The 27,287-nt window shown below is 40.2% G+C and overlaps 1 protein-coding gene across 1 annotated transcript in view; it reads right to left on the bottom strand.

Annotated features, from left to right (window-relative positions):
* The window catches only part of LOC130877085 (leucine-rich repeat-containing protein 37A3-like), a 32,910-nt gene extending 17,812 nt beyond the window's left edge, over positions 1–15,098 (bottom strand). Inside the window, exons 1-5 of the mRNA XM_057773991.1 lie at positions 15,038–15,098; positions 14,730–14,823; positions 13,414–13,485; positions 10,688–10,759; positions 9,560–9,640 (exon numbers count right to left, since the gene is read on the bottom strand). Of these exons, the coding sequence (XP_057629974.1) occupies positions 9,560–9,640; positions 10,688–10,759; positions 13,414–13,485; positions 14,730–14,823; positions 15,038–15,098 (380 nt within the window). The remainder of the gene's footprint in view (positions 1–9,559; positions 9,641–10,687; positions 10,760–13,413; positions 13,486–14,729; positions 14,824–15,037) is intronic.
* Between the last annotated feature and the right edge of the window lie 12,189 nt (positions 15,099–27,287).

Raw genomic sequence — 27,287 nt, 5'->3', positions numbered from 1 at the left:
TATGTACATCACACCATTGATACCTATTCAGGTCTTCAATGGGACTCTGCCTTGAGTTCAGAAAAGACTGATTCAATAATCACACATTTACTGGAAGTTATGGCCATCATGGGTATACCTGCACAAATAAAGACAGACAATACTCCAGCATATGTCTCTAAGAAAATGGAACAGTTTTTTGCTTATTATAATATAAAGCATATTACAGGCATGCAACACAATTCTCCAGGACAGGCAGTTATAGAAAGGTCAAATCTAACTCTAAAGGATATGTTAAATAAACAGAAAGGGATGATAAATAACCCCAGAAATAGATGGAATGATGCTTTATTAACTTTGAATCTTCCAAATGTTAATGAGAAAGGAATAGCAGCTGCAGAGAGACACTGGAAAAAAACTACAGAATTAAATCAGCTGATATACTTTAAAGATGTTGACATCAGAATGGAAACCAGGACATGTGTTACACTGGGGAAGGAGTTTTGCTTTATTTCAACAGGAGAAGAAAAGATATGATCAAAATTGATAAAGATTCACTTTGAACAACAGACATCTCTTAATTAGAAGAGATGATAATTCATCAAACAGCATGGCCATTTAATCAGAACCAACCTATAAAACTGTCAAATGCTTTTCATTTAATCAGCTTGAACTTGCCAAAAGGGAATCTCTCCAAAATTAGAGTTGCAGAAGGGTTTTGTTCCTGTCTTTTCAGTAAAATAAAGGTATCCAGGTAAGAAATCTGAAGACCACTGGACAAATGAGACATCTGAAGAAACAAAGACAAATCATCCAGAAAAAAAAGTCTCAAAAAAAAGTAAATTGACCTATTGGTATATCACATTTCCAACATGATAAAATTTTATGAATCTTCCCAAATATTTATTTCTGTTATTCTATATAGAAATATAATGAAAATAGTCTTTTGATAACCTCAGACTAATTAAAGTTTAAAGTTGGCTTTGGAGTTGGACTGTGTCTCTCCTTCCCTAAACCCAAGCTGCTTTTTAAAGTGAAATCCAAACTCTCTGTTTCATATCAGAAGAGCCACCTGATATGGGACAGAACTTAATTAGGTGGGGAAAACTAAACTGAACGCTGGAAGAAAGGAGGCAGAGTCAGAGAGAAGCCATGGAGCCTTGCCAGAGACAGATGCCAAAACTTTACCCAGTAAGCCACTGCCACATGGTGATACACAGATTAATAGAAATGGGTTAAAATTAATATGTAAGAGTTAGCCAATAAGAAGCTAGAGCTAATAGGCCAAGCAGTTATTTAATTAATACAGTTTCTGTGTGATTATTTGGGGCTAAGTGGCCAGGAACCAACAAGGCACCTGTTGTTACAGTTGATGTATTTATTGCCTGTACATATTGCATATAATCATTGTACTTACTGTATATAGTTTTTCTTATATTAATTATAGCCTTTTTATTTTAGAAAAAAAGGGGTAACATAGTGATATTTCCTTTGTATTTAAATAAATAAAGCTTGCCTGAAGATCAAAGAGTAAAACAGCCACACTGGTCAGCCTTACAGACCAGGCAGTGGTGACACACACCTTTAATCCCCATAGCTACACTAGTTAGCCATAGAAGCCGGGCAGTAGTAGTGCACACCTTTAATCCCAGCCCTAGAGAGGAATATAAGATGGGAGGAGACAGGTCTCAGGCTCAGGCTCATTCTGAGGATTCCCAGAGGCAGGACCACCATTTCATGCTGAGGTCGAGCTAAGAGCCAGTGGCTAGCTGATTTGCTTTTCTAATCTTCAGGTTGAACCCCAATATCTCTCTGTGTTTTTATTATTCATACTATAAGGAAAGGCTATTTTTAATGTCACCCATAATTCAAGGTATTTGTCAATTTTTAGAAATATAAAATGTTTTGTAGTTAGTTCACTAAGAAAAATAATAGGAAAATTTCCCTGGACTTGGAGGAGAAACAGAAGACTGCTGGAGGAGCCGCAGCCAGCCCCCATCACATGCTGTGACTTGTGCTCTTGATCAGCATAGACTGAGCAAGCCTATGCATGTGTCAGTCTGTTTTCTCCTTCTGCTGGGTTCCAGGATCCAAACTTAAGTCGTCCACTTGTGAAGCAAGAGTTTTTACCTGCTGAGCCATCTCCACACCTAACCATAGCCTTTCCCCTTTATTTATTTTTGACAGTGGTGGTGATTGAACGCGGGACTTCATGCACAGGTGGTGTGTGTTATTCGTGAGCTATGGCCACTACTCTAGCTCATACAACATATTTTGACCATATTCTTTTTTGTTTTGTTTTTCAAGGCAGGGTTTCTCTGTGTAGCTCTGGCTGCCTGGAACTCCCACTGTAGACTAGGCTGACCTCGAATTTACAGAGATCCGCCTTTCTCTGCCTCCAAAGTGCTGGAATTAAAAGTGTGCACCACCACATGCCATTTGATTACGTTCTTTCTGGAGAACTTTTAAAAACATAATTTTCTGGACTGGCCAGTTGGTGCAAATGGCAGTTAGCAGGTAGGGGACTTACTGCCAACTTGACAACCATATTTCAGTCACTGAATCTAGTTGTCTTCCACTTACACCATGGCATATGCAAATAAGCAAGCAAAGGTTAAACAGTTGAAATATAAATTATAAGAATGACTAAATAGTACTAAATATTGGACTCACTATAAAGCTCAGGATGTCCTTTTAACTCTGATCTCCTGACCTTACCTACCATGTGCTGGGATTAGTAATGTAAGCATTACCATGGCTGGCTTAGAAGTTAACTGTGTAAACCTTGTGCTCATTTGTGAATGCTTCTAGAAGAGTTATAGTTTCCTTGTTTTCCTTTTCCCTAATCATATCCCAAGATTAACATTTAATTAGCCATTGTCACTGAGACTTTAGAGATTAAAAACTATGACAACATGTTGACCTTAATGAAAACAGTTGAGTAAGGACATCAGAGTCCATCCCTCCATAAGACAATGAATTATCAAACTGTGACAATTTAACCAAAGGCTTATTTATCACACTCCAGAATCATTAATTAAAAAAAAAACCCAAATGAATTTCTGTAAGAACACTAAGATTTGTATCATTTTTAACTTGCCCTATATCATTCCTCATCTGAACTCCATGGCAACCTTGAAAAACAGCCCACTGCCCCACTACTAGCAGGAGCAGAATGGAGCTGCAGTTCCTGCAAAGCCTTGACCCCAGGAATTGGTGGCTCCTAGTGAGACTAGATTTGTCTGTATTTGACCTGACTGAGCATTCGCTAGTTCTAGAAACTTCCCCAGAAGATACTTCTGGAAAACGATTGCAGGCAAGTGTTTTAATTGAGATAGTTACATGAGGACAGTAGGGATAACAAAGAGCCTAAGCAATAGAACTGATGGGAAAGCAGAGGAACACAATGTCCAAAGGAACTTTGAGATGCTCGTATGAGAGTTTGGGAAACAGAAGGCCCCAAGCACTCTCCTGGGAATTTGGAGAGTCGGGCACATGTATGTATGCTCAAGCCTCCGTAGAAAACAACCCAAGAATATGGGAGGAAGTTCACCCCTGGCTAATCTTGGAGTTCTGCACATGTAGAAGGAGAAACTAAGGCTGCCTCCAAAAGCACCATTATTAGAATCCCAAAGGCATGCAGGCATGCAGGCAGGAAGGAAAGTAGGTTCCTTAGAAGATGGTCAGAGAAAATAAACAGAGGGACCCAGACCCTGATCCAGCATGCATGAAGTATGTGAAAAAAGAAAAAAATCCTTTCTTTTCTTCATCTACAAGGCCCATGAGCTTGAGAACATGCCTCCCCATATGAAATTCCTCAGTGTGGGATTCTGTGTTATACAAGTAGATTCCAAGAAATCAGGAATGTTGAGCTGGAATCTTAATCACAGTGCTGAGAGTCACGATGCTTAAACTTGCCATGAGGAAGATGGCCGTGAAGAACAGGCAAAGGTGGCCTGAGCCAGCAGGATCTGGGTTCAAACTCTGGGTCTGTAAGTTTCTAGTGAAGAGAGGTCAATCAGATGAGCCTGAAATCTGAATTCTTTAGTAGCATTTTCCTTACCAAGTAGAGCAGGATTCAAAGACATCTAGAAGGGGCCTAGACAGAGCAGGTAACTCAGCACTAGTGACTTTGTATCTACAACGGGCCAGAGGTAGGAACCCTGGGGATGACAGATACTAGTATGCCCAGGAGCTCTACAAGTACGCAAATTTATTTTTTTAAAAAAATTATTTATTTATTTATTATGTATACAATATTTTTTCTATGTGTATGCCTGCAGGCCAGAAGAGGGCACCAGACCCCATTGCAGATGGTTGTGAGCCACCATGTGGTTGCAGGAATTGAACTCAGGACCTTTGGGAGAGCAGGCAATGCTCTTAACCTCTGAGCCATCTCTCCAGCCCCCACAAATTTCTTAGAAAGAAACACAGCTCTCTGCTTCATAGATCCAGTCTTAGTTAGGGTTTCTGTCACTATGAAGAGACACCAGGACCATGACAGCTCTAACAAAGGAAAACTAATTGGGTGGTTTACAATTTTTCAGTTTAGTCCAAGATCATCATGGTGGGAGTTGGCGGTGTGCAGGCAGACATGGTGCTAGAGAAGGAGCTGAGGGCTCTACATCTTGATCTCCAGGCAACAGGAAGTGAACTATCTCATTGGGCATGGCTTGAGCAGACATGAGACCTCAAAGCCTGCCTCCACAGTGACACACTTTCTCTAACAAGACCACACCTGCTCCAACAAAGCCACCCCTCCTAATAGTGCCACTCCCTTTGGTGGGCATTTTCTTCAAACCACCACAGGTCCGATTAGAAGTAGAAGTCAACTTCATGATAAAAAAAACAATGCACAACAAGCTGAGTGAAGCTGCCCAGAAGACACAGTCTCTTAGTGGTCCTCCTGCTTGTTAATGGTTTCACTGCAAGAGTTTTGGGAAGAGTGAAAATAAAGTAACAAGCTTGAATATGTACCACATGCCCAATTCTTTTGGCACTACTTCATTCGTTTCAGTTTTTTATATAGTGCCTAGAACAAAACAAATATCTCATGAATGTAGGCATCAAAAATTTGTTATAGGCAGAGGGAGAATTACTAGGATTGCAAGAGAGGGTGCCTTCCCACACCAGTGGGAAGAATAGGATGCCACAGAGCGAGGAAAGCTATCACAATGTTTGATGTGACCCTTTCAGAACTGCTGCATGGTTACAAATTAAACAACTTGCCTAAATCATCCCAAAGGACAGGCTTGAGTTGCTCTTTTCATCTTTAATGTTTTTGCATTTGCAGCTGCCAGGATACTGTGAAAACCAAAGGGAGGATTGTGTCCTGAAAGGAGCAACTTTTTTAAAAAACATATTCAATTTTTTAGACTTACTAGTTTATGTGTTTGAGTATTATGTCTGCATGTATGTAGGTGCACTACATGCAGAAGTCAGAAGAGTGCATTGGGTCCCCTGGAACTGGAGTTTACAGACAGTTGTGAGCTAGGATGTGGGTATTGGGAATCAAACCCAGGTCCTCTGCAAGAGCAGCATGTGTTTTAAACCACCAAGCCATCTCTCCAGCCCCAGAAGCAAACTTTTGGACATGAATAGTTTCCCATAGGAAATCAATGCTAGAAGGCTAGAAAGAAGCACTAGAGTATTACTGGGTCCAATTTATGGCCATTTACTCCATGGATATTTTTAAGAGTGGGTAGACACTTCAGTAGGGATAAAACTTGAATTTTCCTTTCAGGGTTAAGCTATTGGAACAGCACTGATGGGCTGCAGACAAACTACCCAGTGATGTGGGATTTCCCTCTGTATGCTGTGAATGTCATTGGTTAATAAAAGAACTTCTTTGGGCCTATAGCAGAGCTACAGGGGAACAGAGCTAGGCAGGGAAAACTAAACTGAATAATGGGAGAAAGGAGGCAGAGTCTAGGAAAAGACATAGAGAGCCACTGCCAGAGTCAGAAATGCCAGAACTTTGCTGGTGAGCCACTGCCACATGGAGATACACAGATTAATGGAGATGGGTTAAATTAACATGTAAGAGTTAGCCAGTAAGAAACTAGAGCTAATGGGACAAGCAATGATTTAAATAATATTGTTTCTGTGTGATTATTTTTGGGGCTGAGCAGCTGGGAACCAAAAAATGGTCTTCCTACAACCACGTGAATATGCTCAGGCTGAATAATGTGTAGCTCTTCTGTCTAGTGGAATCCTTCAGGGAGTTTATTATTAATAGCAATGAAGTGACTAAAATAATGTTTGAAAACAAGTCACTGGTCTGGACCTGTGTAGGTAAATGAAGGAGAAGCACTTTAAAGTTGCGAGGGGGTGTACTTACCATATAGATTGTCAACCACTATTGGTTTTTTTTATACCTTTTTTCATATGAAAGAGGCATGATTCCTATTGTCAATAAAACAATGGCACTTAACTAGTGAGCTTTTGGTGTGTCTTTGACCTGGATTTTAGATTCAAGAGCATCTGACCCTGAAGGTAGTGCTAACATGTTTCATCAGGGCTTGTCAATAACATGGAGGCTGTATCCAAGTAGGTACCTGAAACCAGGGGTGAATATAGATCTTGAGAGGTCTGACCGTTATCTAATGGGAAATAAAAATAACATGCAGAGTTTATTAATATAGAAGCTGCTAGGACTTTGGCACTTGGGCTTAGGTTTCATTCAGCCCTAGACAAACCTACTTTGGCTGGGATCTTTGTACAGACTTTTGTAATGCAGGGAGGACAGAAGTTCAACTTAACAAACACCGCAGGAACTGTGTGATATATGTCACAGAATTCCTAGTTTCTCTCTTGGCAACTTGCCTTTGGAAAGATGCAAGAAGCTTGTGTCCTACTATGGGATATTTCCTGAAGAAAACTCCCTTATCTATCACAAAGAGTTGAGTGTTGGATCCAAACAAAGGAGTCAAACTCCCAGCACACACTAGGTGGGTTGTGCCCCTTGTATGATGTGGGATTCCCTTCTGTATGCTGTGAATGCCATTGGTTAGTAAAGAAGCTGCTTTGGGCCTATTGGTGCACAGAATAGGGCAAGCAGAGAAAGAGACAGTTGGCAGAATCAAAGAGACACCATGTAGCCATGGCAGGAGACAGATGCTGGATGGTGGATGGAACCTTACTGGTAGACCACAATCACATGACGATACAAATTAATAGAAATGGGTTAATTTAAGATATAAGACCTAGCTAGAAATATGCATAAGCAGTGTTTTTATTAATACAGTTTCTGAGTGGTTATTTTGGGTCTGGGCAGCCAGGAAATGAATAAGCAGCCTCTGCCAACAATTGTCAAGGTTTTTTTTTTTTTTTTTTTTTTTAATGAGTTCTCACTATCCTGCCCAGGTCAGTCTTGAACTCCTGGACTCAAGACATCCTCCCTCCTCAGCATCTGAGTAGCTGGGCTTACAAGCACACACTATGCTTGCCTCACTGAGCCAATCTGTTATGGTGACTGAATTCTGAGAGCTACCATTGTTCCGTTCAGATAACATGATGTGAATATCAATGTCCAATACTAGTTAGCTCTGCTCATCTCATCACAAGGAAGCAAACTCCTTCTGCCAAGATGAACACAAACTAGAGATAACAAGTCCATGCACCTGAATGAGTCTTTCTAACCCGCCAGACCCTCTGGTCCCTTTCCCCCAAGTTAGGAGTCAGCAAATTGTTCTGGAGAGGGGAGACTGCTACAAGGAACATCTACAGAACAGTTCATCCAGCCCCAGCACACCACAAACCCATCCTCCCATGGGAACCAACTGTGAATCTGGGTTTCTGACCTACCAGACAGGTTACAGCCGCCCAAACTCAGATCCAGAGCAGAAAATCCCTCTTGAGTTTATAATTTCCTCCTGGTCACTGAACGTCACACAAAGTGGGATTTTTTGCTTTGTTTTGTTTTTGACACGAGTCTACTGTTAGTCCAAGACTCCTTCCAACTTAAGAGCTCAGACCGTTGCTCCAAATTGAGTCTCTGTCTCTACCTCGATCCATCGCCAGATGAAGGTTCTAAGGTGATATGTAAGATATTTATCAGTATAGGATAGGGTCATTTCAGGTTCCCTCTCCTCAGTTGCCCAAGGTACCAGCTGGGGACATCTCCCTGGACACCTGTGAACCCCTCTAGAGTCAAGTTTCTTGCCAACCCTAAGATGGCTCCCTTGGTTAGGATATATACTTCGCTGCTCCCGTATCCTCCCTTCCTATATCCCAACCATCCCAATCCCCCGAGCTCCTCCCATCCTCCCCTTCTCATGTTTCTCATCTTAAGGTCCAAATGAGGAGCAGAAGGAGGGAGAACATAAGCAAGGAAATCAGGACCACGAGGGATGCACCCACCCACTGTGACAGTGGAACTGATTTATTGGGAGCCCACCAAGACCAGCTGGTCTGGGACTGAATAAGCATGGGTTGAAACTGGACTCTCTGAGCATGGTGGACAATGAAGGCTGATGAGAAGCCAAGGACAATGGCACTAGGTTTCGATCCTAATACATGAACTGGCTTTGTGGGTGCTTAGCCTGTTTAGACGCTCACCTTCCTGGACATAGATAGAAGACCTTCATCTTCCCGCAGGGCAGAGAATTTGGACTGCTCTCCAGTATCGAGAGGGAGGGGGAATGGTGTGGGGGGAGGAGAAGAGGAGTGGGGATAGGGGGAGGGGACTGGGGGAGGGGGCAATATTTGGGAGGAGGGGAGGGAAATGGGAAACGGGGAGCAGGTGGAAATTTTAATTAAAAAAGAATAAAAAAAATCATTGGTATAGGAAAAGAAAAAAAAAGACTCCTTCCAACTTACGATCCTCCTGCCTCTGTTTCCTGAGTGCAACTACTGGTATTTAAGCATATGCCACAATGCCTGACAAACACGGATTTTTAGATAAAAGCTAGTAAAATTCACTTTCTTCTTGAGGAAGAAAAGTATTCTATAGAGCCAGGATAGAGCAGCATATTTTCTTTATGGATATTTTCAACCATATAGCTTAATGCAGATGCAGATGCCCTCTTATCCAGGCTGCCAAGGTGCCTCTTACCCACAGATAATGCATGACTTCAGAGGCATATGCGTCCTGAGAAATAATGTTCTGGATAAGGAGGGGAGAAGTCCTCGGGTAAATTTTCAGCTTTCCATTTCTGGGAAAGCACCTCTACCTTTTGCTCCCTGGAGGAGTTGGTGTTAATCTTTGCTCTTTGCACCTCTATGTGGCATCCATTCAAGCAGCTGGGAACTGTACATGGAAGAGGGAATCAGAGTGAAACTCACAAGAGGGTTTCCAAAAACAACATCACACATCAGAGCCACAGCACGAGGGCGCCATGACGATACCTATCGGTGTTACTCGCGTGGTGTTACTTGTGGTGCCCGTGCTGAAGGTCAGGATGAGGAAAGCTCATCGTGTCCTGTAATTTACACAAGTCTCCTGCCCTCCTGTGCCTCAGTTTCCTCATTGGAAAAGAATGAATGGGACAAACTAGCCACAATTCATACAGGGTTCACAGTTGGGGAATCTGCATGGTTTTTAACACACAAATAAGTATTTACATTCTACTTCACTTACAATTTCTGTAAAAACTGCATTCCATGCCATGCTTGAAATGTTCCATAGCTCAGTTCAGTGAGTAAATTGCACCCAAGGTTCCTAAAATATTCAAAAAAAGAGACATAAGTCAATGAAAAATACTCTTTAGAACATTTGCATTTTTGGTGATTCTAATTTATATGTAATTAAACATAAATTCAATACTTCCTCCATTTGCTAAAGAAATCTGAGGATGATACTGGCTTATAATTTATTCTTTCATAATTACATATGGAATACGTTAGTACAGTAAATGTTCAGCATTTTTGTCAGTGATTTCTACTTCTCTAAGGGAGGGTTTTTAGCACCCCTGACATGCAGGTTTGTCCTATATGCTGGGGGATATTGAGGAACAGCCATGGTGTCTGGCACTTGACGGCAGTATCTTACCCACCATTGCCATGGCTGAACCTTTGCACTGAAAGAGAACTGGCGCTGTCACTATGCACTCTGACTCAGCAGAATTCTCATATTCGTCCTTATTACAGACTAAAAGGATTTGGCATAGAATTTTTATGACTTTTCACTTGCAGTAAAGTTTTAGTTATTGTACTAAATAATGGATTTCATCTTGACAATTTTATGTACATAACTGTCTCTCATTCTACTTTGCTCTTTTCTGTTCCCCTACTCTCCACTCCACTCTGCTGGTGTCCTCTCTCCCTCCTACATCAGCCTTACTTTCCTGTCTTTCTCTCTCTCTCTCTCTCTCTCTCTCTCTCTCTCTCTCTCTCTCTCTCTCTCTCTCACACACACACACACACACACACTTTAGATTGATCGCCCATCTTTGAGAAAAACATGATGTTTTAGCTTTCTTTATCCCATTATCCTCTTTGTTCTTCATCCTTCTAGACTCCCTTCTCACCCTGCATAGTGCTGCTTCTGTTTTTAGCACACACACACAAAATCTAGGAATGCAGGTCATTGGCAGAAACTTGCTTAACAGGCTTGTCCTATCACCAAAACAAACAAACAAATAAAAATGCAATATTTGTCTTTTTTTGAGTCTAGCTTATTGCCTACTAGTGAAGTTGCAAGTCAGATATCAAAACATCACAAAGGTGATTAAAATTCAAATATGAAAGGGTTAAATTTGTAACTTACATATACTTCAAAAAAGGTAACGACTCAAATGTCCTTCTTTCAATATAGCGTATTTTATTGCAGGATAAATCCCTAGGAAACATAAAAGGGAAATAATGCTTTGCTTAGCTATTAGGTTTCTAATATGACTATAATAGGATGGCTAGTAGGATTAGAGTTTAAAATACATTGTTTTTGTCTAAACTCTAAACTTTTGAATTTGAATATTTTAGAGCCACTTCCTTTGTCTATCCATCTCCTAAGAGTCTCACCCTTTATGATATTCATATATATATATATATAAAATAAAACTATGGATCCTGATAGATATTTTTGAGTTAGTCATTTTGAGAGATTATATGGCTTTTTTTTTTTTTTTTTTTTTTTTTTAATTTTCGAGACAGGGTTTCTCCGTAGTTTTTGGTTCCTGTCCTGGAACTAGCTCTTCTAGACCAGGCTGGCCTCGAACTCACAGAGACCTGCCTGCCTCTGCCTCCTGAGTGCTGGGATTAAAGGCGTGCACCACCACCGCCCGGCCTACATTCTTATTCCTAAAGAAGCAGAATTATTGTGAAGTATTTCTTCCTTGGTAACAAGATTGCTGAAATTTTTATTGTTTTGTTAGTGGGTTTCACTGTATAGTTCTGGTTGTCCTGGGACTAATTAGGAATACTTTTTAAGCATCATTTCTAATAATCTATTTCTGACATGGGCATAAAAATGCTTACATTGAAAGTCTTAATAGTAACCTCTTCTCCTAATAGGTTTATCATGTTGATGATATCATTTATGTAATTTGTGTGTTTAGCTAATTACTTAATATGGCAATGCTAAATTTAATTTGGATTAAATGTAAGAACATGTTGGGTATGGTAGGCACATGCCTATAATTCCAGCATTTGGGTTGTAAGACTAAAGTAGGAAGATTGGGGTAAGTTCAAGGTCAGCCTAGGCTATACAGGGAGACCCAGGTTCAAAAAAAAAAATAAGGGACATAGTACAGTTGGGCCCCAAGACTGCATAACCTGTGTGGTGGTGGATGCCAGTAATCCTAGCACTTGTGAGGTAGAGTCAAAAAAATCAGGTGTTCAAGGTCAACCTTGACTTTTTAGAGAATTTGAAGACAGTCTACGCTTATATTAGGCCATGCTTCAAAAAGAATAAAAACAAACCCCCAAAACCCGCAAACTGTTAAAATATTCTGGGTTGCCTGGAGGTGGTGGCCCATGCCTTTAGTCTCAGCACTTGGGAGGCAGAGACAAGTAGATCTCCGTGAGTTCAAGGCCAGCCTGGTCTACAGATTGAGTTCTAGGACAACCAGGGTTACACAGAAAAACCCTGTCTTGAAAAACAAAAACCCAAACAAACAAACAAACAAAAAACTAACAAAAATCAAAACAAAAAACCCAAAGCACTCTGGGTCAATGACTTCGAGTTAATGTAAATGGCTCTTTCTTCTCTTTGATGGGACAGCTTGAAGTTAGCATTAATTCCATCTATCCTACCATGTAATCATTGTTGTGAAGGTTATATTAGCAAATATTTTAGAGTTTGAAGGCCACACATAGTCTCTATTGTAATTCTTTATTGGTTATCTTTTTTTTTTCTTTTTTAGCCCTGTTAGTTGTTTGGATATGAAGTACCCTTCCCCCCCGCCCCCCCCCCCCCCCCCCCCCGGCAACCTGAAAGATAAGAAAAGGATCATATACTGAAGGTTTGGTTCTCAGTTAGGGGTCTCTTAGTCAGTAGGCACTAAGGTCGTCCACGGCTTAACTCACTGCTGAGTTCCTTCTGAATGTGCCACGAGGAGGTGGAGCCTAACGGGAGACAGGTAAATGGGGATGTGTCTTGTTACTGGAAATTTCTAACAGGAGACAGATGAATGGGGGTGTGTCTTCTTACCGGGAATTTCTAAAGGGAGAAGAAGGTGGATGGGGGTGTGTCTTGTTACCGGGAATTTCTAACAGGAGACAGGTGAATGGGGGCGTGTCTTGTTACCGGGAACAACTTCTTTCACCCTGTCTGAAGCTTTGCCCTACCTCAGTCTTCCATTACCATGCTCCGCCTCACCACAGGCCCAGAAACAATGGAACCAGCCACCAGGAGCCAAAAACCTCTGAGTGGTAGGGCCCAAATAAATCTTGCCTCCTTTCAGCTGTTCTCATCAGGCACCCTGTCCCCTCAACAAAAAGGGCACTGGCACAAGTCCTCTAAAGGTGTCAAACCACTCCTAACTCATGGGCTGCAGTAAACGAGAGCATGGATCAGACTTGATGGAGGTGTGGCCGACTAGATCCAAATACTAGCATATGTCTTACAAAACAAGGGTTGTGGGAGTTCCAGTAACTGCTCAGCCCTTACTAACGTTTCCCCCCTGCAAATGAAGTGCTTCTATCTGAAGCTTGTTCATATAAATAAGAAATTTAAAATGCAAGAAGGCATTTTCATGTTAGAGATGGGCTGACACCCCCCACCCAGACTGACTAATTGCAGATTTTGTTTTATTAAGTTTTTGTCTTTAGAGCCAGGGTCTTGCCAAGCAGTCCTGGAATTGGTATGAAACCCACTATGTAGACCATTCAGATCTTCAACTTTCAGCAATCCTCCTGCTTTCTACCTCCACAGTGCTGGAATTTTAGGCAAGCACTATCAAACCCATTAGACAGATGAAGATCTATCTAATTCAAATCCCTTGTTCATCCATAGATAACACATAACTGACAAATAGATATGTTTAACTAACTTACAAAACCTGGAGAGATAGCAGGCCTTCAAATGAGTCCTTACGTAATTCAGTCAGGAGATTTTCACTGAGAATTCTGAAAGATTAAAGGTTATCTAGATCAAAAGTTGTCAAACAGATGGAGAACATCCAGTGGTGACATGGGATGGAGAAATAAATGCCATCTTATGCTATTGCCCCAAGCATAAGTTGGCACCATTTGTTTTTAGGGCAACTAAAATTTCACCTAGCCAATGGTCTCCACCCTGGAGGTTCAATTTCTAGGTATCTACTTTACAGAAACTTATGCATGTTCAGAAAGAAGTATATAGGATGCTTATTTCAGCCATACATATATCAGAAAAACCAGATATTCTCTAAACATCAATGGGCTAATATTAAAATTTCACTAATGTGTACATACTATGACATATTATGTATGATTGGAGATACATAGAGTAACTATGTATGAAACTTCATGAAGTCCCTGCCCTGACTTCCCTTCATGAAGAATTACAACTGTAAGGGGACATAAACTCTCCTCTCCCAGGTGCTTTTGCTTATGGTCTCTGTCCCTCAAGCAAAATAAAACAAATCCATTACCTCAGAGGTGAAAAATTAGAGCACAAGGAAGGTCTCTCTATACCTGATATTTAATTTATATCCATTAAGAATGCAATTGTAGGCCAGGTGTGGTTGCACATCTTTAACCCAGCACTTAAGAAGGAAAAGCAGACAGATTTCTTTGAGCGTAAGGCCAGCCTGATCTACTTAGTGAGTTTCAGGTCAGTTGAGGTTACTTCCTTAGACTGTCTAAAAAAACACAACCAAAACATGTTATCGTAGATGATTTCTATATGGGAGACAAACTTAAATTGTCACTCTTTTCAAACAAAGTTCAGAAAATTTACTTTTAAAATCTGGGCAGCAAAATAATCCCAAGGGGAAGGGGACTTGTTGCCAAGACTGAAACTTGATCCAATCTCCGGGCAGAAGAAGATCAAGTTTTATAAGCTGTCATCTGACTTCCACGTGCATGCCCTGGCTTTGTGTGCTCATGGAAATACCAAATGAAATGTAAAATAATTTTTGACTGAATTGATAGTGTTTCAACCTATGGTCTCATGCATGCTAGACAACTATTCTCCCCCTGAACTACACCTTAGTCCCCACAAAATTTACCTGAGAAATTCAGTCGGTATAGGTTGATTTTGGTTGTGAAGAGGAAATACCTTTTCTCAGAGGTTTTTACCTCAAAATCTGGACCAAGGAGGATCTTACAGTGTAGTGTTTTGTTGCTGCTGTTATTTTTGTATTCATATTTGTAGAAAATATACTCACAGTTTCTCAGTCCAACGGTATGCCTTCCATACATTTTTGTCAACGTAAGAAATAGAATTTCCTTGGAAATTCCTGTGAAGAAACAGTTCATATACTTGAGTAAATAGGAAAAGACTAAACAGAAGCAGTAAAATCATCGCACCCTCAGGGAGGTGTTCAATGCAGAACAAAGAAAACCACCAATCATCTAATTCCCAGATCTGTCAGTTCCCGAGGGCTCCTGGTGCAAGCAGTGAGATGTCTCCTCGGAATTCGAACTTCTAATCTGTGGGTGTGCTTTCCACTTCCTTCTCTGTTGTATATCATACAGCCCAGCTCTAAATTTAACTCGTCACTAAATCCTGTCTTCTCTTCCTCATAGGCCACCATGGTGGAGGGCTTGGAGGCATATATATATTCTAAAATGATCTAAGATATGAGAATGGTGGAAAATGCCCATAAACCTAGGAAACTCCAGGTCAGATTATACTACTAGTTTGTCTTTATAAAAAAATTATCCTGTATTATTATTATTATTATTTGGCTTTTTTGAGACAGGGTTTCTCTGTGGTTTTTGGAGTCTGTCCTGGAACTAGCTCTTGTAGACCAGGCTGGTCTCAAACTCACAGTGATCCGCCTGCCTCTGCCTCCCGAGTGCTGGGATTAAAGGCGTACGCCACCACCGCCCGGCTTTCTATGTCTCCCTGTGTCACTTTCTAAATCTTATAGTTGATAGTATGTTTACCTATTTTTAATCTGACTAAATCCACATTATTCTCATAGCCATGCCTTTGCCTAGGCTGTACTCTCTGGTTTTTCTCTATTCAATAATAAGCATACTTTGAGCCACAGGTGAAGGTTTAATGCTCCCCTTTTCCTGATGTATCATTTTTTATGTTCTAGAGATAACACCATACATATGTGGCTCTCACAGTTCTTAACCTCAAGTTGTGCACAAAAGGTTATACGTCCTAGAACAAAGATGAGCTCTGAACAGAACAGAGATTGCATAGTATTAATAGCCAACATTCATGTATGTTAAGACTAAGATAAGTATTCCAGGTAATCAACTAACCGTCACAACAATCCTATGAAATAGTAGCCTCATACTCCACATTTCACAGGGGAGGGAATTACGTCACAGCTAAGCACTCTTCCTAGAGTTGCAGAACTACCATGTGAAAGACCTGCGGTCAAGCCCCAGGAGTCTGAATCTCCCTTGACCTCTTCATTGCATGCTTACTAAGGAGATGAGTTATAGAGAGGCTGGTGTGACAATGGAAGAAAAACAAGAGCTGAGTTAACATGTAAAGAATTTTAGTGTGTAATTATAGTAATCAGGGAAGCTGGGGATAAAGTCAGGGTCCTGATGAGTATAACAGAGGTTTTCTCACCTTAGATGATTGTTAGCTTGGGGGCAAGGTTCCCAGACAGACAATGACAACCAAAGTCACCACAGGCCAGTGGTTACTGAATCCTTTGTCTAGTAAATTCGGGGGATGAATTTCATGGGCAACAGGAAGATGGATTTATAGAAAAGACTTTACCATAGGTTCACCCTAATACACGTGCACACACAAAGAAACGAATACATGTGCACACACAGAGATGAATATACAAATGAATAAATCTTGAAAACTGAGAAAAACTACAGGAAGCAAGCTGAGCTCCTGCAAGAGCAGGTGCCAAAGATGGTTGGTTACCCAGAGTCCCTATCTAGAGGTTAGCAAAATTTTGCCAGATTGAGCATCAGCTGCTCAGTCCAGGTGTCCTACCCAGGAGATATTCATGTGCCTCTCCATTCAGACAGTTTGTGTCGAGACTGACATTTAGGTCATGCCCTTAGACATAGTTTCTAGGGAGTTATGCTCATTACTGTCTATAATGCCAGAAAAAATAACAAGAAACTGTAACCAGTGTTCCTAAGTAATTTTATCATTTCTGTTTCTGGCCAAATATAATATTCTGGCTTCTCAACTGTCTGATTGTTTATTTTTCTCCTGTTTCCATCAGCTTTTTGAAATAAGCGTATTATATAAGCCTTTTAAGATGGAAAACTAAGGATAACCCTGAATCGAGCTGGTAGCCACCCAACTAGAACTGTTAGTGTGTTCATGTTTGTGTTTATGGTTTATCTTTGTTTGCTCCTAAGTGTACCATTGTAATTCTCTTTAAAGATAATTAGACTGCCCTAACATTGTGCACTCCAAATGTTACTTCCTCACAAAAGATATTTGACATTGATCATTTAAGGGGTACATCTCTAAACAAGTACTTCATTTTCAAATGAGTTTCTTTAAATATTTGCTCTTAGAGTCAGATGCAGTGGTGTACACCTTTAATTCCAGCACTCCAGAGGTAGAGACAGGCCAATGAGAGCTACACAGTAAGACACTCTCAGTTGCTTAAAATTGGCCCGAAAGTATTTCATTGATAGTCATTTCCCAACATTTGTTATTTCACCAATGGTGGAGTCATATCAGACTAACCATGACAGATCTCTTCCTGGTAACAAAGGATGGTTGAGATCAACTCACTGGGTGAATAATCAGTGATGTCTTCAGGGAATATTTAGAAAGACAGAGAGCATTTCCAAAACAGAAACAAAGAAATGTCATACATTGCAGAGTGGCCCTTATCCATAAAATTGCAGTATCTGAGAGCTAGGTATGAAGATTATGAATTTGAGGTTAGGCCTGGACTATACTGTATAGCAAGGCTCTAACTGTCTTAAAACCAACAGCAAAAATTGAGTCACTTTCGGAATGGAGTCTTTCCAAAAGTAACTAAAACCAAGAAATTGTGGAGAAATGTTTCTTTTTTAAAAAAAATTTATTTATTTATTTATTTATTTATTTATTTATTTATTTATCTATCTATCTATCTATCATGTATACAATATTCTGTCTGTGTGTATGTATGTCTGCAGGCCAGAAGAGGGCACCGTATTACAGATGGTTGTGAGCCACCATGTGGTTGCCGGGAATTGAACTCAGGACCTTTGGAAGAGCAGGCAATGCTCTTAACCACTGAGCCATCTCTCCAGCCCCGAGAAATGGTTCTTATACATGGTTACATGTCCTGATTATTTTCTGACCTTGGGTCCTACATGAATTCTGTTTATGACAATTTTTTCAGATACAGGTATAGTCCACCTCAATATTAATATGTAAAACCAAAGAGTGGGGAAATGTGACCTTCCTGATAGGAAGAACATATTCTAAAAAGACACTTGTGTCCCTCCCTTCATTAATAGACTATTGAAACAATGAACTGCAAGAAACTGGGATCCCCCTCCACGCACACCAAATCTCAGATTGGGAGAAGGAAAAGATTGAGACAATGATGGGTTGGTTAATGGTGGTCACGACCGGGACTGATTACTTATGCGTACCTCTTCCTCTCTAAAGGTAATCCCATGTCAGAGTCCTAAAGATGGACTCTGACTCCACCAGACCTGTTGACCTGTTCTTCTTCCTAGTGTGGCTACATTGAATCTCTTTTCTCTGACTTTCACTATTACCTCTCCCTCCTTTTTAAAAAATGTGTTTACTTTTATTTTATGTATGTGTGTTTGTGCTTGTGTATGCATGTATACCGTGTGTGTACAGGTGCCCACAGAGGACAGAAGATTCCTTGGAACTGGAGTTACAGAAAGCAGTGAATGACCCTAGATGAGTGTAGGAGACCCTATATGTTGCAGTCCTCTGCAAGAGCAGCAAGTGCTCTTAACTGCTGAGCCATTTCTCTCCTCAACCCTTTAACTGGCATATTCATGATGAGTAGCTGAGCTTAGTTAATTAGAATTGCCAGGGCCCAGGCTTTGCTCCTAAAAATTCCAGTTAACACCCCCGTTGTCAAAACAAAGATTACATGCCAGGACACTGCATACAGAATAACTTGCCGTGAGACCCTCCTCCACAACCATGCTACCCAACACCAGTGTCTTATGCTGCCGTTATTTGTTATTGCCTAGCCTACCACCCCTTTGTGTCACTTTTATATATTCTTCATAGACCCAAGCCAGTTTGATAATTTGCTCAGTGTGTGTGTGTGTGTGATTGACTAAGACCTGAACCTAGGGCTCATCACCATGCCTGATAAAAAAGATAAAAAGAAAAGGAAATGTTCCTAGATTAGAAAAGATTTTAAATGGTAAAGTCTTATACTAAGTAAAGGATTTTTACAAAACAGAGAAAGTGAGGGCAGAACCAGAAGGTTCAAGTATGCTAAAGGAAAACTGGTGAAAGGTGAAACTTAAATATGGGGAATATAGATATAATTTATAATATATATATATTTATAACCTTTTGTTATAGCAAGTTTAACATATATATGGTTACATATGGTATATGTGATTAAACTTGCCATAACTAAAGGTTATAAGTATAACTTAGGTGAAAATTAAATACACTGATATGTAGAACTAAAACTATTTATTTGTAACAATAAAAAGTGGACAGGCATGGTGGCTCACACCATTAATCCTTAGCGATATAGGCAGGAGGATCAGGTATTCAAAGCCAGTCTCCCAAAGTGAATGTGGGGCTAACCTGGGCGATATATGATTCTGTCTCAAAAACAAAATAAAAAACAATATATACTTACAAACAATAGCTTAGAGAATAAGACTTTTAAATTTTATTTCTTTACTGAATGGGCCATTATAAATCTGGTTAGGTTTTATCCAAATGCCTCTGATACAACTGTGTGTGTTATATAATTTTACTTTTGATTTTTATGTGTATGAGTATTTTGCTCATATGTATATGTGTACCTGATGTAGGTGTCTATGTGTTACTTTCATTGGTTAATAAAGAAAACTGCTTGGCCTGCTAGGTCAGAACGTAGGTAGGCGGGAAAGACAGAACAGAATGCTGGGAAGAAGGCAATGAAGCAAATGCCTCAGGCAGACGTGATGAAGTTCCGGCTCAAGATGGACACAGGTTAGAATCTTCCCAGTAAGCCACCATCTCATGGTGCTACATAGATTATTAAATATGGGTTAAAGAAAGATGTGAGAGTTAGCCAGTAAGAGGCTAGAGCTAATGGGCCAGGCAGTGTTTAAATGAATATAATTTGTGTGTTGTTATTTCGGGTGTAAAGCTACCCATGCGGGAGCCATGCGGGATGAAAAGCAGTCCTGCTTGCCTCCTCACTACATGTACCGTGCACATGCCTGGTGCCTGAGGAGGCCAGATGAGGGCATCAGATCCCCATAACTGAGTTATAGCTGGTCATGAACTGCTACATGGTTGCTGTAGATCTAAAGCTAGATCCTCTCCAAGAGCAGCAAGTCCTCTTAACTGTAGACCCATCCCCCTTGTATACATGCATGCATGAATGATACTGCATCAATCTGGATGAGAAGGATCTGTGGTGGTTTGAAAGAAATGGCCCCCAAGGGGAGTGGCACTATTGGTACACGTGGCCTTGTTGGAATAGGTATCATATTGTTGGAGGAAGTGTCACTGTGGAGGCAGGCTTTTGGTGCGGGAGAATTGTCTGTATTCTGTCAATTATGCTATAAATAAATGATTGGCCAGGCAGGAAATATAGGCGGAAAAACCAGACAGGAAGTAGAAATGATGTAATGAGAACAGGAGAATTCTGGGAAGGAGGAAGCTGACTCCTCCCACTCCTGACAGTCCACCAAAGCAGCAGGATGTGGTCTGCCCCACTGAAAAAAGGTACTGAGCCATATGGCTAACGCAGATCAGAATAATGGGTTAATATAAGCTACAGGAGCTAATAAGTAGCATGAGCTAACAGGCCAATCAGCTTATAACTTATGGAGACCTATGTGTGATTTTCTTTGGGGCTAAACAGCTGTGGGAATGGGCAGGACAAAAACCCCAACAGCAAGCCGGCCCCGCTCATGTTACAGGCTTTAAGGTCTCATATATGCTCAAGCCACTCCCAGTGTCGCAGACTACTTCCTGTTTGTTGCCTGTGAGTAAAGATGTAAGAGCTCCCAGCTCCTTCTCCAGCACCATGTCTGCCTACATGCTGCCTTGCTTCTCGCCATGATGATAATGGACGAAACGTCTGAGACCGTAAGAGAACCACAATTAAATGGTTTCCTGATGGAGGAAGGTCATTGGTTACGTGGATGACTGAACTCCACTAAAAGCCTGAGGAAGCTTGGGAAAGAATAGAGTAAAGCATGCTTTCTTGGTAGCAGCAATTTCTTGGGGCTGCTTTGCTTGCTAGAGGCAAGCAAGTGCTCTCTTCTAAGAGAGGCTTCCTGACTCAGCTTTAGCTGCAAAACCCTGCAGCTCTCTTAAGAGGTCCTGCCATGAAACACTTAAATGGTGTTGATGAAAAGCTGAACGCATGCTTTTCGGTTTTCAGCTGTAGCAGGAAAAAGGCTGCGCCATTTAAAAATGCTAGCTTTGTGGGCCATCCTGCCAGGGCAAACTCTGACTCTTTGAGGCAGGAGGTCAGCTACAGAGAGAGCATTTGAGTGTTGTAGCTTCTTTGTTGGCAAGGACCTTGAAACATTGTAGAGTTGTGGCGATGAACAGGGCTCTGGCGGGTACTTCAGCCACAAGGCTGGAATGGCAGAAAGCTAAGGAATGGGCTGGATCTAGCCGGCAAAGCCACAGCTTTAATCCTACCCATATTGCTCAGTAATTTAAAGGCTCATGTGGTCAGAAAAAGAGAGATATACAGTAAAGAGAGATTCAAAGACAAAGAAAACCTTTAAATGATTTAGTGTGTGTTAAAAATATATGCAGGCTAAAAGTTAAAGTTTTTTAAAGTAAAAAAAAAAGGAAGGAAGAAAGTAGTTGGGTGTGGTAGTACACACCTTTAATCCCAATACTTGGGAGGCAGAGGGAGATTGACCTCTGTGACTTCAAGGTGTGGTAGCACATGCCTTTAATCCCAATGCCTGGAAGGCAGAGACAGAAGGATCTCTGAGAGTTCAAGGACAGTCTGGTCTACAGAGTTATTCCAGGACAAATATATACAGAAAATATAAAAGTAAAAATAAACAAAATAGAGGTTAAAATAAAGTGCACAAAGATGGAAAATACACAGAGAATTTTGTTTCTGTATGCTATTATGCTCTGTTTGAATTGTTTAAATGCTGAGGAAGGAGCAAGAGCTGCTAAAAGATATTTGTTTATAAATGCTGCTGAACTAATACAAGATAGATATTTTCAAAATACCTTGACTTCAGAATTTGGATATAAGGATATGATACTTTGGAAAAGAGATTCTTCTTTTGTTTTCACAGATGATGAGACCCTGTGTATTGCTTCTATTCCAATATAGTATGATGGACCATGCCCTTCTGAAGGGTTGCTGTGAACACCTTCAAAAAATTACTTTGCTCAATTGCCGACTGAGATGAACCTAGCAGACAGGTTATCCCATAAAAGACCTGAATAACAGCGCCCCCATTCAGCTGGAAGCAGTTTGGAGAGAAATAACTATGTCCATATTCCCAAATATTGTTTATAAATGTTCTTTTACATTTAAAGGGGTATATGATAGAGGTATGAATAATTTGTGTTAGTATAGATTTTGCTTTATTGATAGAGATTTAAGGTCAATTTTGTTATATGTATATGTATTTCTGATCTTGATGAAGGTATTGTGATTGTGTAGTTCATTTTAAAATGTAATGTATATAGGTTGTTAATAGATAATTATCAATAATAGTCAAGCTTCCTATCCCACCCAGCTTGCATCCAGAACCCTTCTTCCTTCTGCCCCCTTCCTTCTTTGGGCACATAACACCACCTAGCTCAGCCTGTCTGGGCGCTGGGGGCGAATCCTCAGGGCAAACAGGCGGGCGGGAGTTCCTTTGTTTCACTGGCCTGCCTGCACCAAGCAGGGTAGGTGCTGTGTTTACGAACTACCCAACCAGCACGGAGAGCTGATCTTGGCACCAGGAGAGCCATCATTGGGCACGGAGATCTGATATTGTCACCAGGAGAGACATCACTGGAGCACCAGGAAAAGCATCACTGGGGAGTACCATCACTGGGAAGGTACAACAGTAGGCAAGGAGACCTGATCCTGTAAAAGAAGATCCATAGGAGAGCATTCGGAGGACGAGATGGGCAGGCGCCAATGCAAGAATTCACCCAACAATCTGAAAAATAATATGAAACCACCAGAACCCAGCGACCTCACAACAGGAGGACATGAACACCTTAATCATGAAGAAGTAGAAAAAAATTGACTTTATGAAAGTGATTGACGCCCTTAAAGAGCATGTAAAAAATGCCCTTATAGAAATGGATTAGAAGTATAACAGAAAGTTTGAAGAATTGAGTAAATCAGTGAATGATACCCTAGGAAACCAAGGAAAAACAATCAAACAGATAATGGAACAGTTCAAGTCTTGAAAACTGAAATGGAGGTAAAGAAGAAAACACAAACAGAAGGCTGGCTGGACATGGAAAATCTAGGTAAACGAATAGAGTCTACAGAAACAAGCATAACCAACAGAATACAAGAGATAGAAGAAAGAATCTCAGATTCTGAAGATACCATAGAGAAAATAAACACGCTGATCAAAGAAAACAGCAAGGCCAACAAACTCTCATCACAAAACATTCAGGAAATATGGGACACAATAAAAAGACCAAACCTAAGAATAATAGGAGTAGAAGAAGGGGAAGAAGCGCAGCTCAACGGTCCAGAAAATATATTTAATAAAATTATAGAAGAAAACTTTCCCAACCTAAAGAAAGATATACCTACGAAGGTTCAAGAAGCATACAGAACACCGAATAGGCTGGATCAAAAAAAAAAAAAAAACATCCCCTTGCCATATAATAATCAAAACACAAAGCATACAGAACAAAGAAAGAATATTAAGAGCTGCAAAGGAAAAAGGCCAAGTTGCTTATAAAGGTAAACCTATCAGACTTACACCTGACTTCTCTATGGAAACAATGAAAACCAGAAGGTCCTGGATAGATGTACTGCAGAAACTAAGAGACTGTGGATGCAAGCCCAGACTACTATACCCAGCCAAACTTTCGTTTACTATAAATGGAGAAAACAAAATTTTCCAGGATAAAAACAAATTTAAACAATACGTAGCCACAAATCCAGCTTTACAGAAAGTAATAGAAGGAAAATCACTAACCAAGGAGTCCAACAATGACCACAATATCTCAGACAACTAGAGACCCATCACCAGCACAACTCGAAGAAGGGAAACACACAAAATTTACTACTAAAAAAATGACCGGAATTAACAACCACTGGTCATTAATATCACTTAATGTCAATGGACTCAACTCACCTATAAAAAGGCACAGACTAAGAGATTGGATACGAAAACAGGATCCAACATTCTGCTGTTTACAAGAAACACACTTCAACCACAAAGACAGACACCTACTCAGAGTAAAGGGTTGGGATAAGGCTTATCAAGTAAATGGACCTAAGAAACAAGCAGGTGTGGCCATACTAATTTCTAACAAAGTTGACTTCAAACTTAAATCAATCAGAAGAGATGGAGAGGGACATTTCCTACTCATAACAGGAACAATTCATCAGGATGAAGTCTCAATCCTGAATATCTATGCCCCTAATATAAAAGCACCCATGTACGTAAAAGAAACATTGCTAAAACTCAAGGCAGCAATCAAACCACACACATTAATAGTAGGAGACTTTAACACTCCTCTCTCACCAATGGAAAGGTCAATTAGACAGAAACCTAACAGAGAAATAAGAGAATTAATGGAGGTAATGAATCAAATGGACTTAACAGGCATCTATAGAATATTCCACCCAAATAGGAAAGAATATACCTTCTTCTCTGCAGATCATGGAACCTTCTCGAAAATTGACCACATACTCGGTAACAAAGCAAACATCCACAGTTACAAAAAAATATCTGTAACCACCTGTATCTTATCAGATCACCATGGATTAAAGCTAGAATTCAACAACAATGCTACCCCCAGAAAGCCTACAAACTCATGGAAACTGAACAGTCAACTACTGAACCATACCTGGATTAAGGAAGAAATAAAGAAAGAAATTAAAGTCTTCCTTGAATTCAATGAAAATAAAGAAACAACATACTCAAACCTATGGGACACTATGAAAGCAGTCCTGAGAGGAAAGTTCATAGCACTAACTGCCCACTTAAAGAAAACAGAGAAAGCACACATTGGAGACTTAACAGCCCACCTGAAATCTCTAGAAAAAAAAGAAGCAGACTCACCTAGAAGGAGTAGAAGACTGGAAATAATCAAACTAAGGGCTGAAATCAACAAAATAGAAACACAGAAAACAATTGAAAGAATCAATGAAACAAAAAGCTGGTTCCTGGAGAAAATCAACAAGATTGATAAACCCCTATCCAAACTAATCAAACGGCAGAGAGAGAATTTGGAAATTAATAAAATCAGAAATGAAAAGGGGGACATAACCACAGACACAGGAAATTCAGAGAATCATTAGATCTTACTACAAAAGCCTGTATGCCACAAAACTGGAAAATGTTAATGAAATGGACACTTTTTAGATGAATACCATATACCAAAGTTAAACCAGGACCAGGTAAACAACCTAAATAGACCCATGAGTCGCGAAGAATTAGAAGCTGTTATCAAAAACCTCCCTTCTAAAAAAAGTCCAGGACCAGATGGTTTCAATGCGGAATTCTACCAGAACTTCCAAGAAGACCTAATACCTATACTCCTAAATGTATTTCACAATATAGAAACAGAAGAGTCATTGCCAAATTCCTTTTATGAAGCTACAGTAACTCTGATACCAAAACCACACAAAGACTCAACCAAGAAAGAGAATTACAGGCCATTCTCACTCATGAACATCGACGCAAAAATCCTCAACAAAATACTGGCAAACCGAATCCAAGAACACATTAGAAAAATTATCCATTATGATCAAGTAGGCTTCATCCCAGAGATGCAGGGCTGGTTTAACATACGCAAATCTATCAATGTAATCCATCATATAAATAAACTGAAAGAGAAAAATCATATGATAGTTTCATTAGATGCTGAAAAAGCATTTGACAAAATTCAACATCCCTTTATAATAAAAGTCTTGGAGAGATTAGGGATACAAGGGTCATACCTAAATATAATTAAAGCTATTTTACAGCAAGCCGACAGTTAACATCAAATTAAACGGAGAGAAACTTAAAGCCATCCCACTAAAATCAGGAACACTCCAAGGCTGTCCACTCTCCCCATACCTCTTCAATATAGTTCTTGAAGTCTTAGCAATAGCAATAAGACAACATAAGGGGATAAAGGGGATTCGAATTGGAAAAGAAGTTAAACTTGCGTTATTTGCAGATGATATGATAGTGTACTTAAGCGACCCCAAAAACTCCACCAAAGAACTTCTACAGCTGATAAATACCTTTAGTAATGTGGCAGGATACAAGATCAACTCCAAAAAATCAGTCGCCCTCTTATACACAAAGGATATGGAAGCAGAGAGGGAAATAAGAGAATCGTCACCTTTCACGATAGCCACAAACAGCATAAAATATCTTGGGGTAACTCTAACCAAGGAAGTGAAAGATCTATTTGACAAGAACTTTAAGTCTTTGAAGAAGGAAATTGAAGAGGATACCAGAAAATGGAAGGATCTCCCTTGCTCTTGGATTGGGAGGATCAACATAGTAAAAATGGCAATTCTACCAAAGGCAATCTATAGATTCAATGCAATCCCCATCAAGGTCCCATCAAAATTCTTCACAGATCTTGAGAGGACAATAATCAACTTTATATGGAAAAACAAAAAACCCAGGATAGCCAAAACAATCTTATACAATAAAGGAACTTCTGGAGGCATTACCATCCCTGACTTCAAACTCTATTACAGAACTACAGTAATGAAAACAGCGTGGTACTGGCATAAAAACAGAGAAGTTGACCAATGGAATCATATAGAAGACCTGGATTTTAACCCACAAACCTATGAACACCTCATTTTCGATAAAGGAGCTAAAAGTGTACAATGGAAGAAAGAAAGCATCTTCAACAAATGGTGCTGGCACAACTGGATGTCAACCTGTAGAAGAATGAAAATAGACCCATATCTATCACCATGCACAAAACTCATGTCCAAATGGATCAAAGACCTCAATATCAATCTGAACACACTCAACCTGATAGAAGAGAAAATGGGAAGTACCCTACTACATATGGGCACAGGAGATTGCTTCCTATGTATAACCCCAGCAGCACAGACATTAAGGGCAACATTGAATAAATGGGACCTCCTGAAACTGAGAAGCTTCTGTAAAGCAAAGGACACTGTCACTAAGACAAAAAGGCACCCTACTGACTGGGAGAAGATCTTCACCAACCCCGCAACAGACAAAGGTCTGATCTCCAAAATATATAAAGAACTCAAGAAACTAGACGTTAAAATGATAATTAACCCAATTAAAAAATGGGGCACTGAACTGAACAGAGAATTCTCAACAGAAGAAGTTCAAATGGCCAAAAGATACTTAAGGTCATGCTCAACCTCCTTAGCGATCAGAGAAATGCAAATCAAAACAACTTTGAGATATCATCTTACACCTGTCAGAATGGCTAAAATCAAAAACAC

The sequence above is a fragment of the Chionomys nivalis genome, chromosome 7 (genome assembly GCF_950005125.1).
Source record: "Chionomys nivalis chromosome 7, mChiNiv1.1, whole genome shotgun sequence".
In the NCBI taxonomy this organism is placed as follows: domain Eukaryota; kingdom Metazoa; phylum Chordata; class Mammalia; order Rodentia; family Cricetidae; genus Chionomys; species Chionomys nivalis.
Note: the sequence above shows the minus strand (reverse complement) of the source record. Positions and strands in the feature narration are given on the sequence as shown.